Raw genomic sequence first — 26,034 nt, forward strand, 5'->3', positions numbered from 1 at the left:
GGTTATTTAACTAAATATTATTATTTATAAAATAAATTTTGCGAAGACTCAATATTATGGATTATTATTTTACTTGAAAAATAAGAATGATTTCATCTTTAAATAGTTTTCTGCGTGTACTTAATATGATTAAAATCATAATTTAACAGGTGAACAATTAGAATAAACATTGATTTTAAGATTGACCTTCTATTATATAATATTTTACTTTAAAACATAAGGCAGACCGCGCATTTCATCGTCTATTCTCATAGTCAAACGGAACCGGAATAAAATATTTCAAACGCTGGCAACCCCTGTTTGCGGCAGGAATTTTCCAGGCAACCCTGTTTTATAGTGTTCAGAAAAAAATAAGCTTTAATTTGATATATAATTCATTAAAAAAACACATGAGTGCAAATTATTAACATTTAGTGACATGTTTAAACCAGGCAACCCTAGACTTGCGGCAGACTTAGAGCTGGCAACCCTTAATTTTCCAATTCCTTATGCGATTATCTTTCAAATGATGTGCGATTCATATAAAAAACGTATTGGTGCAATTTTCTCCAAAAACGAGTTACGAAAAAATGTAATTAAAGGTGATTGCGGCAGGATTCTTCCAGGCAACCCAGGTGTAATCTGTTCTGCTAATCATGTATTATTAATTAATATAGGTTTAATTAAGAAAACTCGTATATGCAGGATTCAACGGCCGGATCTCAGTCTATAATGTTAAGACAAAATTAGACTAATGTAAGAAACAGCGGAATGCATCGATTTGTCTTCTTACTATAACGAGAATTTTTGTCATTTTTTATCCCGCATATTGCAGGGTTGGCAACAATATATCATAATGAAATAAAACACCTTTAAATATATTTGTAACCACTCTTTATTATTGCTTTCAGATTATAAAACGTCAAACTTGTGAAACAATTATAATCTTACAGCTGATTTTGTACTAAATGTACCACTCCACAGGACTGAACTTACTTTAAGCTAAACTTTAATGATACTAGAATAGAAACAAATGTTTTGCAATTTACATATAATATTTAATATATGAAATAAATTTAAAAATGATGTGAATAGCAAAACCACTATTATATTTTATCTATTAATTAATAATATATTTCAGGGTATTTCTCTCTAAGCATAAGTAATAAATTTTTGGGGATCCTAGTCAACATTGTCTTTTAAATAAATAATTAAGTGTAATTTCTCAAAACTTCTCATCTGACATTAAATAGAACTATTTATAAATAATTGATATATAGTAAAAATATGAAGAAGTTAAAACATTCCAAAGACACATTTCACTGACTATGCACTTATATGGAATGTATCAAACACAGAAGACAATCTTATTATTACAATGATTATTCACTAATGCTGTACAATCATATAATTAAGTTGAAAAACAAAAATTACATATATAAGAAAAATATCATTTTTTTATGTGATAACTAGTAATAAATACATTTTGCCAGTACATTTATACTTAAAAAATAATTCATATTAAGGAATGCCAACATTTGTACCTCTGCCATGGAGCTAAATATCAGGGACATAATAGAATTTTATATAGGGTTACAAAATTATAACACTATTTTGGATTATCAAGTAGTTCCAAGTAATTTTTGATATTTGTCGTTTATATTTTTCTAAAAACATAAAGTATGTGGTTTCGGCCAGGCAAAATCATTAACCAAAATTACCTGAAACTTTTATATATAAAACCTCTATAGGTTACAGTTACAGAGCTCCATAACATCCCTGCTAAATATCCTTCAAAAGGGAGTTTCCACCTTTTATGAATCAACGAATTGAATGTAGAGATACCCAACAAAAAAATCTTAATGACAATTTAATATAAAAATGTACATAATATTTAATACTGGACTTCAATTAGCTACACACATATTAATTTATATCTAAATACAAAAATGTCTTTCTTGAATATAGTATAATATAATAAAATATGAACTCTTTAAACTAAATAATATCCCTCAAAATGTGATCAACTATTATTATTTTAAAAAAATATTTATAGTTAAAAAAAATAAACATATTGCCAAGAAATAAGTGCAGTCGGAAATATAAGTGTTTTCTTATTGTTTTTGAGTGTTGTCAACCAATTAAAGTTTGGCACATTCTACAAATGTCTAAGAATTATTATATATATTATGAAAATGGTTGTTAAAGTCCACATTCTAACATTGACTATAATATATAAAACACATTATGTTATAGAGAAATCGCTAAGAAATCAGTAAAGAGTGTTTGATTATGTAGTTAGTATGTGAAAGTGCTAATATTATAGAAATTTGAAGTTTGTTTCGTGAAAACATTTCAGATGTAAATTGAAATTCTCAAGACTAAAATTGATAAAAGATAATAATAAAATAGACACATATATACAGAATTGGTACTGGGAAGTACTTTTAAGGTTTTAGAAATATATAGAGGCATCAGATTATTAAGCATAATGCTATGCATAATTGTTGATTTTAAGTGCTATTATGGTAACATTTAGAAATTATAAGACATAAAAAAAATATATAAATATTTTAGCTAACTAAAATAAATGAAAAGTAAAATATAAGCACCATTGCTTAATAAATTGAAATTAATTTAAATACACATTTGAGCTTTAAAAGTTAAACATCTACTCTAGTACACTACAATAAAATGTATTATACAATTAGGGGGGGCAAGATATAAAACTCGTCGTGCGATAGCTGGTAATATTTATAAACTACTACTTACATATATTTGACTAAAATATATATTTAATTCAAATTGAAATAAATTTTAAACATTATTATAATAATATATAAGACACAATAAATTTATGTTTAAAAATGTTCATACAAATGAAGCTGACATTACAAATTATATTGTCGAGTTAGTTTGTCTATAAAAAATCTTTCTCAACATACAATGTCTTGAAAATTGGAAATGGTAAGTGGGGAACTGAAATCTCTTACTAGGTTATCTGTCTACCCTACTATATGCAGGATACAGCATGAAGAAAAAAAACGTAATTCATTACAGTCCGTGAGGTGTAAACTGACCTTTGCATTTGTGTGAGTGTTTATATAATAGTGTAGACGTGACCTCTGAGGTTAAGTGCGGCACATTTTTAGCTTGGTTTAAACACTATCGCTATTGCATATGAGAAGCACGCGAGTTTAACGCTGTTAGTTCATTACTATGAAATATGAATATAATATCATATGATAGAGTCATATAAACAATATGTAAAACAACATAACAGGATGGTAACATTGATCGAACGTTTTCTCCGCATATTTATTCTGCACAATTTAACACGAATATCAAAAATAATTTTGACGGACTACACCGATAACAATGTCATATACTTATTTAATTCTTATTTTTTAAATTTTTATGTGGACACTATCGTTATTAAGAAAAACGTATGTGCATTCAATAAAAGAAACAAAATCATAAACACAACACTGATCTTAATGATAAAATGGAACTATGCAATGTCTAGTGTAGAAAAATTGATAATTTCTTAAATTTGATTTTTTTTTATTTCTAATAATAAATCTTATTTAAAAAAGATTTTTTTACTCTACTTTCAGTGACACGCACACAAAACCAAAGCACAGCTTTAAGCCCCATGAACTGTCCAAGAGTAATGTTTAAAAAAATATATTTATAGGGATTAAGGATTACTTGTCAGTTTCAATGAGGATCATGCATTACTTAAATATCACAAAACATTGTAATTAAAAAATATAATAAATATATTTAATAATATTAAACATATTTAAAATTTTTCTTTACTTTATAGCGTGTCATTTAAGTATTTACAAAAAAAAACATAATTTTAATTTACTTATATACTTATTTCTATATGAATTTTAATGTTTCAATTTCGACATATAATTTAGCACAAAATTACTTTAGGACGTATCGAGGGATTGATGTGATTTATATATGATTTTACGTTAAACCCTGATTTTAAATATAATTAGAGAAGAAAATTTGAAAATTATTATTATTATTATTTTAATAAGCAATTATCTACTTATGTAAGGCATAACTTACACGAGACAATACCCGGTATGGTAACTACGATGTAATAATAAACATTGAAAATCAGTTCAATTCTATATTAAATATTGTTTTTGTTAAAATAAAAAATATGGTAATATTTTAATGAAAAAGTTACCTCGTACCCTAAAATTATCTTCGAATTATAGAAAAAATTGTTTTAAATTATTTTAATATCCATTTAGTTTACGGTGTTAAAGAGAAAATTCATTTCAAATAAAAGTAAAATATAAAATAATATTTAAATTAAATCACGTTCAGTGAATGACTAACCAATGTCCCTTATCTATTGTAATTTCCTTATAGAACCAGAATTAGGTAAACAAAAACTTTATTTTGAATTCCAATTACATATTGAAAAATGAAGTGCACTATCCAATTCTCACACTATAATATATTATGTAAATAAAATAGAAAGAATAAAAAATTTAACAACAAAATAATTTTAAATAAAAACAAATTAATAGACTATGTACATAAAACTTAAACAGTTGCGAGTTCAATTCTTACTAAGTAAGAGACAAAGCTGAGCTCTGCAACTCAACAAGTAATATTTCAAATATTGGGCAGTCCATGAAAAACAGAATGGCTGAACACTAAGTTCTTCCCTTTCCCGTCTCACTCCCCGTTCGTTCTTACTTATCCTGCTATATTCAGAATATAAAACAATTTAGAAAAATAAAAAATTAAATAACACACTTCATTTTTCAATAAAACTCCCAAATAAATTCTGCCTTAAAAACTAATAAATAATGATGAATTAAGTTAAGGCATTCCCACACGCACGTAACGTCCGTAGAGTAAACGTTTAACTTTCACAACTGTTCGTGTGATACGCCTCTATAGCGGACACGGCGGGTCAGATAACCGCGCTGTTGATAGAAAAAAAAATTGTATTAATTAAAACATAACAAGATGAGACTAGGCGTGGCGCAGGGGTAAAGAGTGCGGTTATAAACGCAACAGATTGTGGATTCGATTCGGACTCAGGGGAGTGAAATATGTAATATTTTCATTTCTTAACTCTGGTGTCGAGGCAAAGGGCGGCGTTGAATTCCGCCACTCTATAAGCAATGCCTCCAGAAGTAGGTAGAAAGTAGGGAGCAGATTGTCTTCCACTAACAGTAGACCCCCCTGCCTACCCTGGAACATGCAGGATACAGATTTTTTTACATGCATTGCGTAATATGCAAAAATGCCTAATATACAAAGTAATAGCGACTTAAACGCAGCTTCACCCAGCTTATTGTGGTTAAAGAGTTTATTTATTTCTCAAAAGAAATTACATTTCACTTAAAGAGAAATACAGAGTTTTTGTTACATTATATCCAAAATTAAACAAAATCTATACATAAAATGTCATTTTTCATGTTTTATTTTGATGTATATCGTCGGTGCGCTTGCCAAAACCGTTATGTGTATTTTTTGATTTTTTTTTATTCGATAAATAGCATTAAAATAGTACTCTGCATAGCCTACAAAAACAAATATGTAGTAATTCCGTCTAGAAGTTGATTTAACAAAATCGATATGTGCACATAATTTTTATTTTTGGCAATGACAAATTCGTTATGTGCAGTTATGATCCAGCAGCAATCATTCGATGAGGAATGTAATACATTATGTAATGTAATACATTAAGGGGAACCGTCACTCGAGCCTCGAGGAGATGGATATTGATGAAATATACAACAATAAAAAAAGCGCGACTTTAATACGAAGCAGAGTTATGACAGGAAAGGCGTACTTAATACAATTGTAGAAGAGACTTAACTAACGATACTTTTAATACATGGATAAAGCAATTATATGCCACCAAACCAGAATCATCTTCTGAAAGTAAACCAAGAAATCCTTCTTGTAAGTCAGCTTCTGTAAGAAGCCTGTGAGAATGGTTTTAGGCTTATTGCCAAAAGTTCAAGCTTAATCATTATTGCAGAGCAAGTACATCACGACACACATGTTTTAAGTATACAATAAGTATAACAATTAAAAAAAAACCATAATAATCCCATAATTAGAACATAACCAAACTCTCATTAAACTATCCTTGAAGTGTATCCTTTCCAATAAAAAAAGAATCATCGAAATCGGTTATTATGATATTGAGTTATTCTTCCAATTTCTGCGCACATACTTAATGCAAATTTAAGACTTATGTGATTTTGTCATGGATAAAATTGTCAGAAATAGACCAAATCAACCACACGGGAAGCACCAACCAAAATCGGTTGACCAAGGCAAAAGTTCTAAGGTAACAAATATAAAAAATACACTCGAATTGATAACGTCCTCTTCACTGAAGTCGATTAAAAAGTGAAGCCAGAAAAATAAGGAGGATACAATAAAGAGAACTATTTACATTAATTTGGAAGCTGATAAAGTTCCCATATTTAAGCCAAGAAAGGTTTAATTTGACATGTGCACCGTATTCAAAGAAAATTTGCCACTAGAAGAATATGAGGTACACAAAGAAAGAAGAAGCATACCGAAATAAGAGGAAAATACTGAAGAGACAGCGTAGGGCACACAGCACTCAGCCTTGGGGGGGGGAGGGGGTGTGGAAGAATCGCAAGGAGCGCCTCATGCCACACGCGATAGAAGACCTTCGCCATGTCCAAACTAACTGCCGGTCTGGCGGTTAGTTTGGACATGGCTATTCCTTGCTTTTAATAGCCGTAGCCTACCGGTGGATTACGTAAACTAGAAGGTCACCGGTTGAGCGACCATGGCGGAAGCCATATTGACTGTCATTAATCAATCAGTGATTCTCCAGTTAAACCAAGAACTGATCATTGATAATGCTCTCCATCACTTTCAAGAACAAGAGTGGCAATATGCCTGTAGTTAGATGGATCGGAACCATCGCCTTTCTTTGAGATCGGGTCATCTGATCCACTCGACTTGTCGATGACCGAAGAAGACAGAGCTCGCCTAACAGCTTTTTAGCTGAACTTAATTTCAGGCTTTAAGCCCTGGCACGGGTTTGCGCGCGGCGCTATTCCTTGGTCGTCCATATTCGAGTTGGAGGCAAAGAGATGTACTGTAGTAACGATAAATACGTCCATGTACATGTGTGGCACGAAGGCGACTGTGTTACTTAAATTTAGTTTAATTATCTTGATAAAATTTATTGCAATACTTACTGAATTCGCTTTTTTTACTTCAAATTTACCTAGTTATTTAAGGGATAAGTATTAAAGGCTTAGTCTATCTATAAACCTTTCCTAACCACTTTCTAACAACCCTTCGAGTTTTCTATTAAACATTTTTTTGTTAATTATTATTAGTATTAATAACCATAACATTAATATAACGTACCATACTATTTTATCGTTATCAGATTAACCATTTTCACGTAAAAAAAGGCCAAACCAACAATTCCTCACGTTTATCATTACTAATCATTAGTATACATATTTGTTTTAAGTTTAATACATTTTTGTTATCCTCATAATAACATTAAATAAGTCCGATTATGTTCTTTTACAAAACTGATATGTGCATATTTTTCACTTGTAAGAAATGATCGTTACAAGACAATTCTGATATGTGCATCAAAATGGTTAAAAAAAATTATAGCAGATGAAGGGTACATTTTATCATGTTCGCTTGTATCTCAGTTCAAACATAACATATTTTGTCACCATACTGCATTTATAATTTTTTGATAAAGCTGTTATTTAATAAATAAGATTTGTTTTTTGTCTTTTTTTGTCTCTCCTGAAAACTTGACTAAAAACACATAGCGGTTTTGGCAAGCGCAACTACGATATGCTATATTACTGAAAGGTTTCATCCTAATCAGTTCAGTAGTTTTGACTTGAAAGTATAATCAAAATCCACACGAATTTTCAATACTAGCAGGAGTAGAATTTAAGTCTTACCTAGACCGCCGACAGTCCAGCGTATACAAATCCTAATCCTTCTTCTTGCCCTTCTTTTTGACCATCCGTTTGCTGTAATTCTGCGCTAACGCATTCACTATGGACACTACGAAATATAATACCATGACTAAAATGAATTTTTCTAGTAAAATCGATAAAATTGATCTTTTACTCTCTGTTGGTACATTTTTATGCAAATATGCCTTTTGGTTCTCGAGGAACTCTAGCAATGGTTTCTCCAATTGTGGTCCTATGTAAGGTATTTTGCCAACCCACGAGAGTGATTGTCTGTAAAAAATAATCATTAGATTTTTTTTATATGTTTCATATAAATATTTAGAGTCAATATTATAGTTAAGTTGGCAACTTAAAAGAATGACTGCAGTCTCTTATGTACATACAATATAAATACAAAATGTATCTACATAATAAAATAAGTCTTAGTTATAAATAATATCTAAAGATAAATTCATTCAATTCATTCCTTCGCGTAGCTTGCTGCCGATCAGCTGTGTGCACAATATACTGTCTATTTCTCAATTTTAAATTAAATCTCTTCATAGGAAAATCGACCTTAAAGTAAAGTTATAAGACTCCTTTTACAATAAACACCCTCTTCAACTGCAGATATAACCGGTTTCTTTACCTTACATCGACGAGCCATTAGTGCATAGTGAATATAAAATTTTGAGATGCAGCGCTCACCAACGAAAAAAGACGGTAAATATTCCTCTCAACCGGACTTAGCATGTTCGAATAAAATTGATTTGGAGCCATTGGTGCCTGGGCGGAAGCGCAAAGAACGCAGTGAATTTGAAGATTTAAGGAATGAAATTCACCTCTTAATTACAACTATCAAATCCGGACAAGAATCGAAATTTGATAAAATCACTAAAAGTATCGAAGAGCTAAAGGTACAGAATAATATTCTTAAAAATCAAAATGAAAAAATTATAAGTTGTAATGAAAAAATAGAAAATAAACTGATTCAAACAACTGAACTATATAGTGAACTTAGGAAGTCTTTGGAATTACTTCAAGATGACTACATAAAAACAACTAATAAAGTCACTGTCTTAGAGGAACAGATAGAAGAAATGCAGCGTAGCCAGCGTAGTTCATTTATTGAAATAACTACACCCATTACAGATAACGAAAATGTTCATGAAATAGTAACAAAAATTCACGAAGCAATTTGTCTGAAGACTGTGGACGAAAGTATTAGGCAATGCTACAGAATGAAGTCGGGTGCAAAAAAACCGATAATTGTAGAATATAAAAATGGGGAAATACGTAATGAAGTTCTAAAACTTGTGAAATCGTACAATAAGAAACATAATGAAAAAATGAGCACAAAAGTTCTCGGTAATCATTATATAAAAGAACCTATTTACATAAATGAATTTCTCACACCCAACGCAAAAAGGCTGTTTTATCATACCAGGCAGCTACGGAAATCGTACGGCTTTAAGTATAACTGGATATCTGGAGGGAGAATATTTGTAAAGAAAAATGATGGTGATCCTGCTATTCTCATCAAATCATTGGAACAAGTAGAACGTATTAAAGTGGAAGGTACAATGTGACTAGTTCGGGTTTTTACATGTTACAATTTGCTTATTTTCTCACTGTTCGTGTTTATTATTTTGTATAAGTTATTATCAGTAATATTTAACCAATACTTAGTTTATATCATTAGCTGCAGACTTAATATTATTTACTCACACTATACGTACAAATTTAAAAATTACACTTCTAGACAATTACACAATCACCTCATTTATACACATAATACCCCATACACTCAAAATAAAAATGCGTTAAAAATATTCAATAACATCCTTTATATGCAAGTTAACGTCATTCTATCACTGTTGCTTCTTTAAAATCGACTATTAATTCATTACTAATGTTTGACATAAAAAAAATAAATGCCGATATTGATAAGAACATCAATGTCGGTACAGCAATAGTGACGAGTGACGTTGCACAGTGCAAAAGGACATTACAAAATACCTGTAATAACAGTTTACGCATTTTAACACAGAATATCAGAAGTATTAATAGAAATTTTGATGAACTTATTATTCTTCTCCAACAAATAGAAATAAAATTTGACATTATTATACTTACGGAATGCTGGCTCTCTAAGGTAAATCAACTCCCTATATTATCAAATTTTAAAAGTTTTTCTACAGTAAGGAACATAAATAAAAATGACGGTGTTGTAATGTACATAAGAAAATCCTTGCGTGTAACGGTAATAGAACCACAAAATACCAATGAAATAACATGTATTATTGCATGTTTAAAAGATATTAATATCATTGGCGCTTATAGGCCACCAGAATTTAGTAAGTTAGATAAATTTATACAATCACTGGATTTAATCTTAAATGATTTTAAACAAACTAATTTAATATTAATGGGTGACCTCAATATAGATACTAAGGATGGTTGTATTTCTTCTAAATGTGATAGTTATCTAGAACTTTTAGCTATGCATGGTCTAACTGCGTCACATAATTATCTTACTACAGAGAAAAGTTGTCTCGATCATTGTTTTGTAAAATCTAAACTCCCAATTGTAACTATAGTTTATCAGTCGACCATAACGGATCATTCAAGTGTCATTGTTTCGCTATTACAAAATAAACCTACCATACGCTCGCAAACTAAATATATTGAAAAAATAAACTATGTAGCTATATCTAACCAATTAAAATGTATTGACTGGAACGACTTATTACTAAATTTAAATGCAGACGAGGCAACTGAAATATTTTTAAATACTATTACTAAAACAATAAATTCAAATTCATTAAGAATAAAACTATCATCGAGGAAAAGAAATATTAAAGGATGGATTACGCCTGGTTTAACTAGATGTATAAGACATAAAGATAGACTACATAGTAAATTACGTAAAGACCCCAATAATGTTATTCTTAAAATCAGTTATATTAGATATAGGAATACTTGTCGAAAAGTTTTAAATGCTGTTAAACGATCATTTTATAAAAATAAATTAAACAATAATAAACATAACACAAAAGTTCAATGGGATTGTATCAAAGAAGTATGCAATTTGAAAAAAGAAGAACATATTCCATTAGAATTACTCGAACTTACACACCATCCAAAAGAATCGATAAACCAAGCAAACTTATACTTTGCCAATGTTGGCGAAACTCTAGCAAATGAAATACTCGATAGAACACAAATGACAGAAAGTAAACTTTTACAATTGCAATCACAAAATAATAATCAAGGTAGTTCATTTTACCTTCATCCAACTGATATATATGAGGTTACTAATATTACCAAATCACTTAAAAACACCAATTCATGTGGGTGGGACGGAATTACATCTATATTTTTTAAGAAATATATAAACATTTTATCTGAACCCATTGCTTTAATCACTAACACCTGCTTTCAACAAGGGATTTTCCCAAATTCATTAAAAAAAACGATAATTATACCAATATTTAAATCTGGGAAAAAAGAGGAAATATGTAACTACAGGCCCATTTCTTTACTACCAACACTTTCCAAGATCATTGAAAAAATTGTAAACAATCGTCTAAAAGCATTCCTAACGAAAAATAAAATATTAGCCCTAAACCAATTTGGGTTTCAAAATAATAAATCTATATCTGATGCTCTAAAATCTCTAACCTCAAATATAATAAGCCTTTTAGATAACCGCGTCAAGTGTATAGGAATATTCTTAGATTTAAAGAAGGCATTCGACACGGTCTCTGTGCCTCTTTTATTAAAAAAACTGGAAAATGTAGGTGTACGTGGCCTTCCACATCAATTGCTTACTAGCTACTTAACAAACAGAAAGCAAATGTTAAGTATTAATAATTTACTAAGTGATGAAGCTAATGTCAAATATGGTGTGCCCCAAGGAAGTACCCTGGGGCCTACACTCTTCCTCATATATATAAATGACCTTTGTCTTTTGAGACTAAAACATACTAACCTAATAACATTTGCAGACGACACTGTATTAATTTCACAAGCAAACTCTTCTGAAGAAGTTTATAGAAATGCCAATAATGACTTCAGTGTGGTAATGAAATGGCTGGACAATAATTTGCTCTCGTTAAATATTGCCAAGACCAAGTACCTAACATTTTGTATACGTGAAAAAAAATACCACGACCAACACCAACAAGAATCACTACAACTAAAAGCACATTACTGCAGACTTGACGATTCTAATTTAATATGTAACTGTCAAAAGGTAACACAAACACAAAGTTTAAAATATTTAGGAGTTGTTGTTGACTAGCATCTTTCCTGGAAAGATCACATAAATTTACTGTATGGACGAGTCAAGAGATTGATTTCCATTTTTAAGAATATACGATACATATGTGATCTTCCATTACTAAGAAGTATTTACTTTGCGCTCTGTAATTCTTTAATAAGTTATGGCATCATTGTTTGGGGTGGGGCCAATAAGACACTATTATTGAGAGTAGAAAGGGCTCAACGTGCTATTCTTAAAGTAATATTTTGTAAAGATTATAGATACCCTACTGACACACTCTATAAAGACTTAGCAATGTTAAATGTAAGGCAAACATATTTATTGGCAATTTTAAAAGACCAACACAAACACTCAATCGTGGAAACTCATAATCAAAGAAGACGACAAGACCTAGTGTTTGAACTTCCCACAGTTAAATCAGCTTTTGCACGGAAATTCTATCTCTCACTGGCACCACATATTTACAATAAAATATCCAAATCTGTAAAACTTAAAAACCTCAATAATTATACATTTAAAAAAACAGTTGACAAATATCTTAAAGCACTAACATATAACGACACAGAAAATTTTATCAAACTAATATAATCATACTTAATACTCGAAAATGTTGGAAAAAATTAAACTCACTCATCGCTAAAATTAATCACTTCAGACATACATATACTCACACACACGCACGCACACACGCATGCACTCACACGCAAACACTCACATACAATCATATTAACATTTTACATATATATATATATATATATATATATATATATATATATATTTATTTATATATATTTAATATTTTATATATTTTATATATATATTTCCGTTTTATATTTTTATATTTTCATTTTACATAAAACTTTCTTAGCGTATATTATATAATTCTTTCATAGAAGTTTTTATTATTGTATTTTAGTACTAAGAAAATTCAACAAATAAATGGCTGCATCTAAACTTTTTATATGTACTACGTTAGTAAGAAAACAAGCATGCGAGGAATACTATCCTACCGTCATACAGTATTACTAGTTCGGAGGGTAGTGCTAATCAATTATTGTTAGCTTAACCAAAATTGTGTTACTGTTAATTATACGCCATTTATTGTAATAGGTTAAGGTTTATATATATAAATAAATAAATAAATAAAATAAATAAATAAATAAATAAATAATCAAAAATAATTATTGAATTGAATAAGTCAGAAACGATTATCCTTAAACTATGACATCACATCATCACAATAACTATATTTTATATGTTACTTATACACTAGCTTCTACCTACGGTTTTGTCTGCATATTAAAATGGAAATAACTAAGAGTTGTGTATGTTGCATGACATTCTACTTCAAAGTGCCCACTCAAGGGAGAGTACAATTCCATATTGCGATTAACATCAATTAACAAGACAATACTATTTTTTCAATACAAACCAGCAGTTCCTGAGATTAGTGCGTTCAACTAAACAAACTGTTCTGCATTATAATAATAGTATAGAAGTATAAATGTAAGAAAGTACACTTACCCAACTAACTTCTCATTAAACGCTACAATTACAAACATTTTCTGTATATGCATTTTAATCACAGCCTTGCCCAATAGTGTAGCTCCGAAGAAAGTCCAGAATGGTACTAGGAAGTGTCCACAAGTAAGTCCAGCTAAATCGAACAACGGGTTTGGTATGGAGGCACATGCTAATATACCCATAAACCCTACTTTTTGTACTAGCTTTTGGACCATCACTTTTGCCCTGAAATTATATTATTTTAATATATAATTTTCTTTATAAATATTATATTGAAAATACTTTTTGGGTATTTTGCTATGGTTTGGTAGATTCATAACAGCAGCATTTATTGATATGGAGTATTTTCTTATTTGGTTAGTAAATATAAAAATTTTTCTATTAACATTATATTTTCTTATGAATTAAAAACAAATCTTATATTACTTATTATTTAACACAAAATATATATAATTCATCTCGAAACCAAAACGTACAAGAACCTAAAGTTATTAAATTCCATATGAACACCACATACCTGCCAGTTCTAGAATCATCTTTCTCGCTCAACTCTGCCACCTCTCCTCCGGAGAGGCGCGCCGCCCTCGCCATGAAGTATGGGGGCAGTTCCCCCAAAGCGGTTCCCATGCCCCACATCATGGACTCTATACGCACTTTCGCCATTATGTTCCATATTGACACTGCGTATTTTGGATCAACTTCTGCTGGACAGATTATACTGAAAAAAAAATTATAACATAAAATAAAGTTTTTGTTGTCTTGTACACATTAATAAAGATTGTTAACCTCTTGAGAGGAATAGGTTAATTTCTATATCTTTACAAAGTAATATCAAATTTTTTATATACTTTAAATAAGAAACATAAAACTACTTATATTCAATCCATTTGTTAAAAACAACAATATTTTAAAAATCATACAATGAAATGAACATTATCAGGTCAAGGAGAACCATTAGTTAGGTTTGTAATATATGTACATATTTTACGAACTCTTAGTTTTGTAAATAAAAAAAATCTCCAGACGTTCTAAAACGGCAAAAAAATTAAATGTACTGTGTAATATATATTTTTCTAAATGCATTATTATATATATGTAAATATATAATTAATAAACAGATAAATAGCAGATTATATAAACATCACAAGGATATAAATAAAACTATTAAAAATGTTACCTTCAAAATAACTACAATATTTTTCCTTATATCATACTTGTGTTTCATACATTGTCATAATTATACTATTATATATTCCAAACAGTATACTTAATGTACTATACGCTATAATATGTAATGGCAATTAATTACAATACATTTCCATAAGAATATAATAATATATTTTTATCTATCTATCTATAACTAGTGATATAGATAGAGGGAACCTAGTGCCTTAACACTAGGTTCCCTCTGCCTACCCAGCTGTGTGCGGGATACAGCGTGAAGCTGATTTTTTTATCTATAACAAAGTCACAAACAATAAAACTGAATTTTAGATTCCTATCAAAAAAATAGAGTCCAGTCGTGGCACATGAGGACATGTGTGTGGCAGTAAACACGACACGTTGTGGGTTCGATTCGCACTCGAGGAAATGAGATATTTAAATATTTTCAATTCTTCGATCTGATATCGGGACAAAGCGCGGCAATAGCTCCAGAATGTGTCTCCGGAGAGTTTTAACACTAGGCTGCCCAGCCTGTAACATGGAGAATACAGCTGAAGCTGAAAAATAGAAAATAATAAAAAATACTTACTCAGTAGGATAAGGTGGAGATGGGAAGTTCAAACCACCACATTCGTACGCGGCTAACGTAACGCGTGCTATATGCGGTCCCAAGTACAATAGGAATGTATGTAGCCCAGTGCCGAGGCCCACTGAACTGCAGACACCCAGCATGACCCACCAGCCCCACCATGCCAGGGTTAATACTACATCCTGGAATATTAGTATAATACTTATTTAAAATGGCAATATGTTTATAAAAGTATGTTAGGTCATCGATTGCAAATGCGACGATTGTGAGTTCGATTCGCGCTCTGACGAATAAATATTTAATATTCTTTTCCTCGCTCTGGTAACGAGGCAAAGCGCGGCAGCAAAGACTAAAGGATGATTACAAATATTTGGTTAGAAGTAAATTTATTTATGAAGGTTTATTTGTGACAAAAATAGATATATGAAAAACATTTACAAATAATTTCACAGATTAAATAGAAATTGGAATGTCACTGTCCATGATTTATGGTAAAGCATAAAAAATAAAAAAAAACAAATAACTCTCAAAGTTCAACTCCACGGCCTCTCTAATAGAGAAAGTGTTTTAATAAGAACGCGGGAATGTTGCCAACAAATGTTTTTGTCATTTTTATGTAACAAATTGCTTAGAAATCATTATAAAAAGTATTTCTGTTATATTTTTGAACATCGATTGTACATAGTTCTTTACAGTTTACATTTAATTATACTTATACGAGTGCGAAAGAAACATTTTATTATATTTTTCAACTAAAAAACTACTTTTAAATATACTATCGCTTATCATAATTATATTTAAATTTCGTCGCTTTGGTGTCGAGGCAAAGCGCGGCTTTCCTTCGGCTCAAAATTGGGAACGGAGTGTCTTAACACTACGCTCCCTCTGCCTGCTATGTGCGGGATACAGCTTGAAGCTGATTAATTCTTATAACTTTGAATATAATTATTGGCCCAAAATGGACTCCAATCCACATGATATTCGTACACATATTATATTAACTATGCCATACTATGACTTCACTTCTTTATATTATAGATAATTATAATAATATTATAACTAAACATACCTGTACATATGCTTGGTGTGGGCCGTTAATAAAATATAAAACACCCGTAGCGGAGACAACGGAAAGTAGTGCTAACGCCAGTGCCTTATATGCTAACAACCTAAAACAAAAGAAATTAATTTTACAATTGATTAAAAATCTATATATATATCTATATATCTATATATATATATATATATATATATATATTAATATGAGGCGTTAAATGTAAACGTACCTTTTAAGTCCTGTGGAAGTTAATATTAGGAGTTCTCGAAAAAAATATTCAAGAGTTGTAAAAGGCTTTCGCCAAAGAACAAGACTGTCTGGATCCATTGGAATTATTTTAGTTCTGGAAAAAAAAAACAACTATTTAATAATAAAATAATAAATGTCTATTGAAACGAAGATATTAGTAGTTAGTAGTATTTTTATTCTTTTTCTTTGTCATGTAGCCATTTTATCCCGGTTAAGCCAAATTAGCACAATGCTATATTTTTTATAATTTTTGTACCTACTGCGGGGAACCTGGGAACCTGCTGGTGACGACGTTGATTTTTTGCATCATTATTACAATCTTTATTTTACTAGAAGATATTTAAATAATAAATACATATGTTCAATATAATCTTAATTTATTTGTGTATATGCTTCATATACCCATTTCATTTCATTAGTTCTAGTTGTGAATACTATTTAGTCAAGCGTGGTCGTTCCCCCTGGGGGTCAACGCTCTATTTGATAACCAACTAAATTAACGAGTTCCTTTTAAAAAGGGTCTCCTACCGAAAGGGCTCCCCCCTTTTGTAAGGGCACAGTCAAAATGTACTAAATACAAATGGTGACTAAGGTTATAAATAAAATATTTAAAATACCTAAACCTTTTAAAGTGATGTTTATAACATCTCACATACTCTCTAAACAGTATTTGTTTTCTGGCTTTCCAAGATTTTCTATTACAAGCAATACAGAACAGCTGAAGCACCAGTTTTCGAGTGGGGATCGAACTTAACACCAGTCTAACTTGTGGCCCTACGCCACGACTGGCCTCAATAAGCAAATATTATCATCATATTTTACATTGTAGAGACAATGTTATTTAACAAGAACATATTTCAGAACACAATGTCGCCTGGGCTTTGGCAATCAATGCGAGATGCAGTGCTGATTAATATAATGTTCATATGATAGGTATATATTTCTTAACAGATCGTAAACGGGTGACATGCCAAAAATATGGTGCCATAAATATTGTAAATATCAACAAATATTTTCTTTGAGGTTGGTTGGGGAGAGCCAAAATATAAGGTTACCTGAATTATATTTTATAAATAAAATGTTACATTTGTAAATGTTAAATAAAATTTTAATTAACATTTACAAATGTAAGTTGAGAACTCATCACTTCCTTCGTCCTTTTCTACCACCTCGATTTCAACATGTCAACTATTTAATAAACAACACAAATATTAAAAGTTAAGAAAATAATGTAAGTAATTCATGATAATTGATTTCCAATAAGACTTAAAAGATTATATATAAGTCCTACAGATATTATGTTTTATAGTATACCTATAAAATAACCTTTTTCTGATTTGTTTACCTTTTATCTCATGGCTCCCTGAATAGGGTATACACTATATCTACTGCCCTAAATAATTTACACAAACCAAAATAATCCCGCTAATATTTAAAAATATATTTTCCCCTATTAACACGTAAAACTACATAAATCGCGTGTTCTACTACATATATCAAGTTAACAACGATATTAAAAACGTTGTCATCGTCTTAATGCCATGTGAAAATACAATTAGCCAAACAAATGAGGCTTAACTAATAATTAGCAACAAAAAAAGGAGAATCTCTCTTTTCAACTACGACTATAATTATAATTTATATACTAACTTGATTTCCTTTGGCTGTGAATGGTGAACCCCGTTGCGCGTACGCTGTTCTGTCTCCACTTGAACTACAGAAGCCGCCGCCAGCTTGTAGTACCCGAGACGGGCGAGCTGAGAAAACAATAAATGTTATAATAATATATCTCAATAAATATACAAATAATATTTAAATATAAATATATCTTTCATTTTCTATTAAAATATGTAGATCACACAAACTTTTCAATATAAATTATAAAAAAAAAAAAACATTTCATGCAACTAGTACTTAGTTACTAAAACCAAATATAATTGAGTGCTAAGTGCATTTACTATACTGTGCTATTTATATATTAAACTATTTAAATAATACATGCTTTCGTTTTTATTTGTTTATTATTATTAACATTAATAATAATTAATATTGTCTTTATTCTAATAGTAACGACTTAAAATTAATATGCTTTTTTGAACTTTAAACACGACAGTAACATAATTTTTTTTAATTAATTAACTCTTTTAAATTCGAGATTTTTTAATTAATAAATATTTTTTAATAAACTCTGATACACAAGATACAATAATTTAAATTGACTTTTTAATTAATTTATTTTCAAAATTATTTCAAATTTCCTTATCAATACTATTTTACTATAAATAATTATATTATTTCTAAAAGAATACTTTAACATCCCCCAATATTATTATTTTTTTATTAAATATAAATAATTAATTTTCCCCTTCCGTAATTCCTCCAGAATTCGGCAGGAAGAGGGGAACGCAGTGTTTTAACACTAGGTTCCCTTTGCCTACCCTGCTGTGTGCGGGATACAGCGTGAGGCTGTTTTTTTTTTAAAACCTTAAATAACTATACTCATTTTAGATAATATATTTACTAAATAATATTAATAATTAAAACTCATTGTATATAGTAAAAAACGCAGAGGTAAAAAACGAACGACTAGTGTCACGACATCAGAGCGAAGAAAAGAAGAAATGAAGCGTGACGTTAAGTTCCGCCACACGACACGCAGTGCCTCCATAATTTAGCAGAAAATGGGGAACGGAGTGACCTAACACTAGGTTCCCTTGCTCCGGTAGACAGTGCTATATGCGGGATAAGACGTGATATTATAAAAAACTAATGTTATAACTTATAACATTTAAGAATACTCCAAAGTTAGTAGTAAATAGAAACATTATATGGAATCTTAAATTAAAATATCTGAACCTGAATATTATTTTGAGACAATCCAAAACTATACGTGTAATGTCTTGGTTAAGATTAATTCTAGACTTACCAATGTATTGCAAAAAAAAAGAAGAGACCACAACTAAATGATCACACTATACCCCTCAAAACAAGGAAGTCATAAAACTATAAAATTACACAAATATTACGTGTAAATATTTAAATAAAAAGACGAAACAAGTTTGCACTAGCACTTAAACGAGTGAACTGTGACATCACGCGAGTACCAATTTCACTTTCAAAAAACAGCTCTCTCTCTCTCAAACCTCCTCATTTCACTCTCGTTGGAGGCCAATCACTGGTAGCGGTAACGGCGTCTGGGCGACGTCGCGTGTCATCTATTATAGCTCTATTAACTCTTACTAATTATAATTAAATATCAATTAATATTTACAAATATCTTAAGTTAATTATGAAAATATTTATATATTTTTTTTTATTTTATTTTAAAATTAACTAGGCGTGTATAGATAAAACAAGTTTTATGTAAAACAGACGATTTACAAAAGATTATCTAATCACGATGAAAAAATTGGTGAAAGTACGACAACAATTTCACACGTAGTTTTTTTGTAGTTTCACGCTTATAGCAGTGAAAAGAAAGGGAACCTAATATTAAGACATTCCATTCCCCATTAAGGCATTTCCATTCATCATTTTCCACCGAATTCTCGAGACACTGCGTGTTGAGTGGCGGAACACATCGCAGCGCTTTGCCTAGTTACCAGTACGAAGAAATGATATAGATATTAAATATTTCTTACCCCGTAGGTGGGAATCGAACCTATAAAAAAAGATATTACACAAACATTGTAATTACTAGGGCAAATACGCAATCACAACTTCATTATCAGTTTAACTAAGTTATCCTTGAATAATAATTAGGTACCTACCTAATGTATAATGCATATATACATATATATAAATATTTCGAAATTGTATATGAAATAGGAGGTTTCACTTTATTTAATGGATAGCTAGACTTTTATTTATTAGCTTCTAAACGGAACCTAGTGTTAAAACACTCCTTCCACCACTATATGCACACTTTTCGAGCCGTTCTTTGATTTATTACCAGTGCGAGTATATAAAAATATTTCATTCCCCCGAGTTGGGAGTCGAATCTACAACCATCGCCTTCACAGCCTGAAACTGTCCACTGCGCCTTAGGTAAATTTCATGATTATTTAAAATTAACTTAATAAAATTGACACATTGGCTAAACAATCCTTTAAAATTAATTATCGTATAACATAATAAGTAACTAAATAGAAAGGAATATATGCTATGTAAATATTGTTGCCATGAAAGTGGCCACTTATTATAGACAGAAAGTGACGTTTGAAGAAATTAACTCTCTACGTACAGCGATATGTATTGCACCTACTTTACTTTTAGGGTTCCGTACTTTTTAAGGAGAAAAGGAACACTTATAAGATCATTCCTTTGTCCATCTGTCTGTCCGTTTTTTTTTTACTTTGTAGTTTTGAGTATATAAGCTCAAATATTTTTTTAAAACTAGCATGTCGGTCAAAACTAGCATTGAAGCTTTTCGTGGTGCAAGGAAAACTGTAAACGTACTGTAAATAATATTTTCATTTCCTTGACTCTGGTGTTGAGGCAAAGCGCGGCTCTACGTTCCGCCATTTAATACGCAAGGCTTCCAAAATCAGGCGGAAGACGGGAGACGAAAGTGTCTGGGTTACTAGGTTCCCAGGTTCCCTCTGCCGAATCTGCTACGTGCGGAGCACATACCATTTTTATTACTTCATTGATACACAATTTACTTAACTCGGGTCTTTCCCACCGCTTTCCCTTTCGTTAGATTAGGTTAGTAAATAAATATTTTGATATCTTTTAAACAAGGTTATCAGTCTACGCTTATGTAGATAAGAGTAATAGAAATAGATATTTTTTTACATTTTTTAAACTGTTATTACAAACTTAAGAAAACGTTTTATAAAAAAGTAGAATTATATTTTAAAAAAACATTCAGTCTAAAGATGCTTATATTTTAAATAAAAAAATATATTTAAATTCGCATTGTACCGAAAGATTTAACTGATTGTTTAGTATAAAATAAACCTACTTAGAAACATATTTAATTTTTTCATGCAAACGAAAATTCATTATTATTAAATTGCCAATACATTAAGTGATTGAAAATAATTATAACTTTACAATAATAAGTCCAAGGCCAGCCGTCTGCGTGACGCAGGGGCACAAGCCTGACTGTAAACGCGAAACGTTGAATATTTTCATTTCTTCGCTCTGTTGTCAAGGCGTAGCGCGGCGTTGAGTTCTGCCACTCAACACGCAATGCCTCCAGAATTCGGCAGGAAGTGGAGAACGTAGTGTCTTAACACTAGGTACCCTCTGCCTACCCTACTATGTACGAGATACAGAGTGAAGCTAAAAAAAAATATATTTTCAATTTGAAATATTAAGGAATGTTATTTTACAGCGCGCTTTGTTCTTTTGGAGATCAAGAACAAAGAGATGAGAATGAGTTCATTAGTCTTATAAATGGACTTAGCTCAATAAAAACCGTATCTATATTAAATTTATTATCTAAACGAGAAATATATAATAATATATATTTACTAGCGGCCCGCCCGCGGCTTCACCTGCGTGAACTACGTTATTATTAATTTCTGTCTCCATGAGTAGCTACGTCCTATAAGTGACGTCCATGCAAAATTTGAGACTCCTAGCATTTGTAGTAACGAAGTTTCATACAAACTTTCAACCCCAAAAACAACCCCTTAAAAGTGAACTATTGCAAACTCCCGTCTTAATGAGCACCTACGTCCTGTAAGTAACTCGTATGCAAAATTTGAGATTCCTAGCACATGTAGTTTCTGAGATTTCGTGATGAGTGAGTGAACTTTCGATTTTATATATATAGATTTGCAACTTTATTTGATAAAGATAATGATAAAGTGAAAAAAAAGAACAAAGCTATTGTTTATCGGTTTAAATAAAAATATTTAAATTTCAAGAAAAATTGAGAACGATCCTTGATTCAAATTATATTTTTAAACATATACAAATTACGCAAAAAAATAATGTATACATAAAAGTTTGGCATGACGATTATAAATACCACATTGTATGTACGCGGCAATGCTCTACTAATATCATAAAAGTGAATGTAAGTCTGTTTGTTACGCTTTCACGCCAAAACCACTTAACCGATTATCATATAACTTTGCACACATATTCTTAGAGGTATAAGAAAGGACATAGGGTACTTTTTGTATAAAAAATATATTAAACAATATTGTTTAAAATAAGTTTAAGTAAACGAAATCGCGAGACTCTAATATTTTATATACAGCTACCCTCAAAATTACAGACGTTCAAACTTCAAACACATGCGAACAATAAACGTAACTCATTAATTAATCAATACAAGCAGCTGACGATACTGTGGCATTCATCCAAACATGTACGTATTAGATATGCTACTAAGAAGACGACAACAAAGAACTTGTCGTAATAAAAATAAAATGTATATAACACTTCATTACTTTTAAAAAAAATATCTGATTCACGCTGTATCCCGCACACAACAGAGTAAGCAGAGGGAACCTAGAGTCAAGACGGTCCGTTGCCCACTTTCCGCTGATTTTTTCGAGACATTACGTGTTGAAACGAGGAACTCAACGCCAGGCTTTTGACTTGTTGCTAGAGCGAAGAAATTAAAATAGGTATTAATATGGGGATCGAACCCTCATCCGACGCCATCACACCCTGGTTCCACTGCACCACAAGGCCTCAAGCCTCATCAAAAATACAAATAATATAACACCTTATTACTTTCAGAATAAATAATAATGTAATTGTAGTATAATATAAAACATATGCTGATTTTTAATAGTCAATCGTAATATTTAAAGTTAGAGTCGATATTTAAATGTAAAGATTTTTATTATACGGAAATAGAGTGAGCGTGTGTGGCGTGATCGTCGCGTGGCCCGAACGCAGTCTACTGACCTGCAATTTAATGTTGAAGTGAAGGTTTCTTTTATCTATTATTCTAATCTATGTTAATTATTTGAAGATTTTTTTTAATCAATTCTTTGATTTACACACACATACTTTTTATCTTTAGTATCTTTTACAACAGATAAGAAAAAAAAACGTTATATCTTCTTTATATAAAAAAATAAATTTAGTGTAGCCATCTTTTTTTTTGTTAACCCAAATACCAAACTAATATTTAATTGAATGAAAAAGTTATAGTTGCAAAAATATATGTCTCATTTTAATGATGAACTCATCCTAAATATTACTCCTAAATATTATCTTTATACTTTACACTGATTATAAGATAACATAGTTTCCAGATACTCTATTCTCCACTTTCCGCTTTCGCAGTGTGTTTAGTGACATAGATGTTTTACCAGCTAAATGTAAATAATTTATTTCCTCGAATAGGAATCAAACCTATAGTAAAATTGTGTCATATAATATTTAAAAATGATATTATAGAACTTTAATATTTTATAGCCAATTCAGCACCTACAACCTCCTACTATAAAATAATTATTATATAAATTTATTGTTTTAAATAGTTACATTGTGTTCATAATAGTAATTAAAAATTAATTATTATTTAAATAAAATAATCTTGTGACTTATTTATATAAATGTTGCGACTTATTTACAATAATAATTTAAATACATATATCTAAAACTTGCATTAAGTTCTATTACTTAAAAAGCAGAATTAAAAGGTAACAGGCAAAAGAAATTGTAAATATTAATGATTAATACTTAGTAGATGTTTATAATTGTAAAATATTAGTATTTATATAATTTATTAAACATATTAATTAGATTGTGTAGTCAATTTAAACATCTTAATTTTATTTGATACTATTATTGTAAAGAAATGGGAAACAGAAAATAATTTAGAAATATATAAAAATGTAACTTATTGGAAACCGTCCCAACAGCAAACTACTAGTAATTATTGGATTGGATTATTTAGGACAAATTAAACCAATCCAATACATTTCCAAGAAACATACAAGTGTTTCTAAATATTTTTCTTTTCTTAGTGTGTAAATAATACTTTAATGTATTTAAAAAAAGGTAAAAATTAGTCTATAGAGTATAAAAAATGGTTAACATTTTTTTTTGTATTATATTACTAACATATGTTATATGTGATTGTTAGGACTGGGCTCCATAATAAATAAACTAAAAATATGCTTATATTACTGAAACAAATAAGGTGTGTGATATATTACAAAATAAAAAAGTACAAGCAAAAACAAACAATAAAAAATGCCTAAATATTCTAAATGCTAACAAAATATTAAAACTTCAAAATACATAAAAATAAAAAATTAGCACAACACTGCAGAAACACTTGCAAACACTTGATACCAGCTCATTTTTGTTTCCAGTGGTTCGTTGACCTCTTTTCCGGCATTCCGCTCTCAGTTGTTCTTTATTCATGGAAGCCAGTACTTCTGGACTTAAATTCTGACGGGCCTTGCCATTATCTGCTATAGAGTTTGGACGAGGTATTGCTAAAGACGTAGCCTGGTTGCGTGCACGCCTTGTGCCAGCTAATTTGGTCATTATTCTGAATATCCACTATCTATATAACACTGTTTTGATTCTTCATGTCAAAATTAATCAATATCTTTTGTTAATAGTCTTCCTTGTATAAATAAACCAATATAAAATACATGAAACTAAATATGAATAATATAAACCATAAAACTAATATAAAATAATAATAACAATGTTGAATTGTTTTGATTTGGGAGGATGTTGTGTTGTAAAGTAATTTACTTTTATAGCTTTACTGGTTATCTGTGACATTGATTTAATGCACTGCCTGAATTTGTGTAATTATAGTTACAAAATTAGGTATCGATTTTATAGATGGTCACTGAAACGTAATGCATGTTGAGAATAACATAAATATACGCTCAGTTATTAAGGCATTTACAAATAACAAGCCACTGTCAGCCTCTAATGTAATAAGCTTCATTTTAATTATTAAAAATCATTCGGGACAGTCAGCAGAAATTGATGCAACTTCTAACCTAACAAAGTAAATGATAACGCAAATTATACTTACATGCAAAAGTAATCCAGTTACAGTTAGAATGGAAATAAATGTTAAGACTAATATTATACTCAATGTTTAAAAAATATGAGAATAATATAACTAATTTAAAAAGAAAACACATACACCCTCTTACACTATTGATAATGAACTAAATTTTTAAATTTTTTGTTGCCATAAAGAACACACATGCAATATAAAAAAAATGTTAATATATTAACATTTCAATTTCATATA

At 30.1% G+C, this 26,034-nt stretch overlaps 1 protein-coding gene across 2 annotated transcripts; it reads right to left on the bottom strand.

The window, feature by feature from the left end:
• Positions 1-856: 856 nt before the first annotated feature.
• On the bottom strand, positions 857-25,951 carry Tango5 (Transport and Golgi organization 5). 2 transcript variants are annotated; one of them, XM_085198801.1, is made up of 10 exons: positions 25,810-25,951; positions 25,104-25,341; positions 18,477-18,583; positions 16,807-16,920; positions 16,590-16,689; positions 15,521-15,702; positions 14,285-14,485; positions 13,768-13,992; positions 7,959-8,246; positions 857-4,943 (listed from the first exon to the last, which is right to left on the bottom strand). In XM_085198801.1, the coding sequence occupies exons 2-9, from the start codon at positions 25,299-25,301 to the stop codon at positions 7,991-7,993; spliced, it is 1,383 nt and encodes a 460-aa protein (XP_085054927.1). In that variant the 5' UTR covers positions 25,302-25,341; positions 25,810-25,951; the 3' UTR covers positions 857-4,943; positions 7,959-7,990. The 2 variants fall into 2 exon arrangements, with proteins under 2 accessions (XP_085054927.1, XP_085054933.1); XM_085198807.1 differs by having other exon boundaries at positions 25,104-25,383.
• Between the last annotated feature and the right edge of the window lie 83 nt (positions 25,952-26,034).

This window comes from Heliconius melpomene, chromosome 2 (genome assembly GCF_056956725.1).
Source record: "Heliconius melpomene rosina isolate 202511_hmr_F chromosome 2, ASM5695672v1, whole genome shotgun sequence".
Classification (NCBI taxonomy): domain Eukaryota; kingdom Metazoa; phylum Arthropoda; class Insecta; order Lepidoptera; family Nymphalidae; genus Heliconius; species Heliconius melpomene.

What these genes read in the sequence shown, in the direction of transcription:
- Tango5 (XM_085198801.1), bottom strand. Translation starts at nt 25,301, where the DNA reads ATGACCAAATTAGCTGGCACAAGGCGTGCACGCAACCAGGCTACGTCT. An exon ending in CTGGAAACAAAAATGAGCTG is followed by an intron (nt 18,584 to 25,103) that starts GTATCAAGTGTT and finishes TTGTTTTCTCAG; the next exon opens with CTCGCCCGTCTCGGGTACTA. An exon ending in ACTTCCACAGGACTTAAAAG is followed by an intron (nt 16,690 to 16,806) that starts GTACGTTTACAT and finishes CTTTTGTTTTAG; the next exon opens with GTTGTTAGCATATAAGGCAC.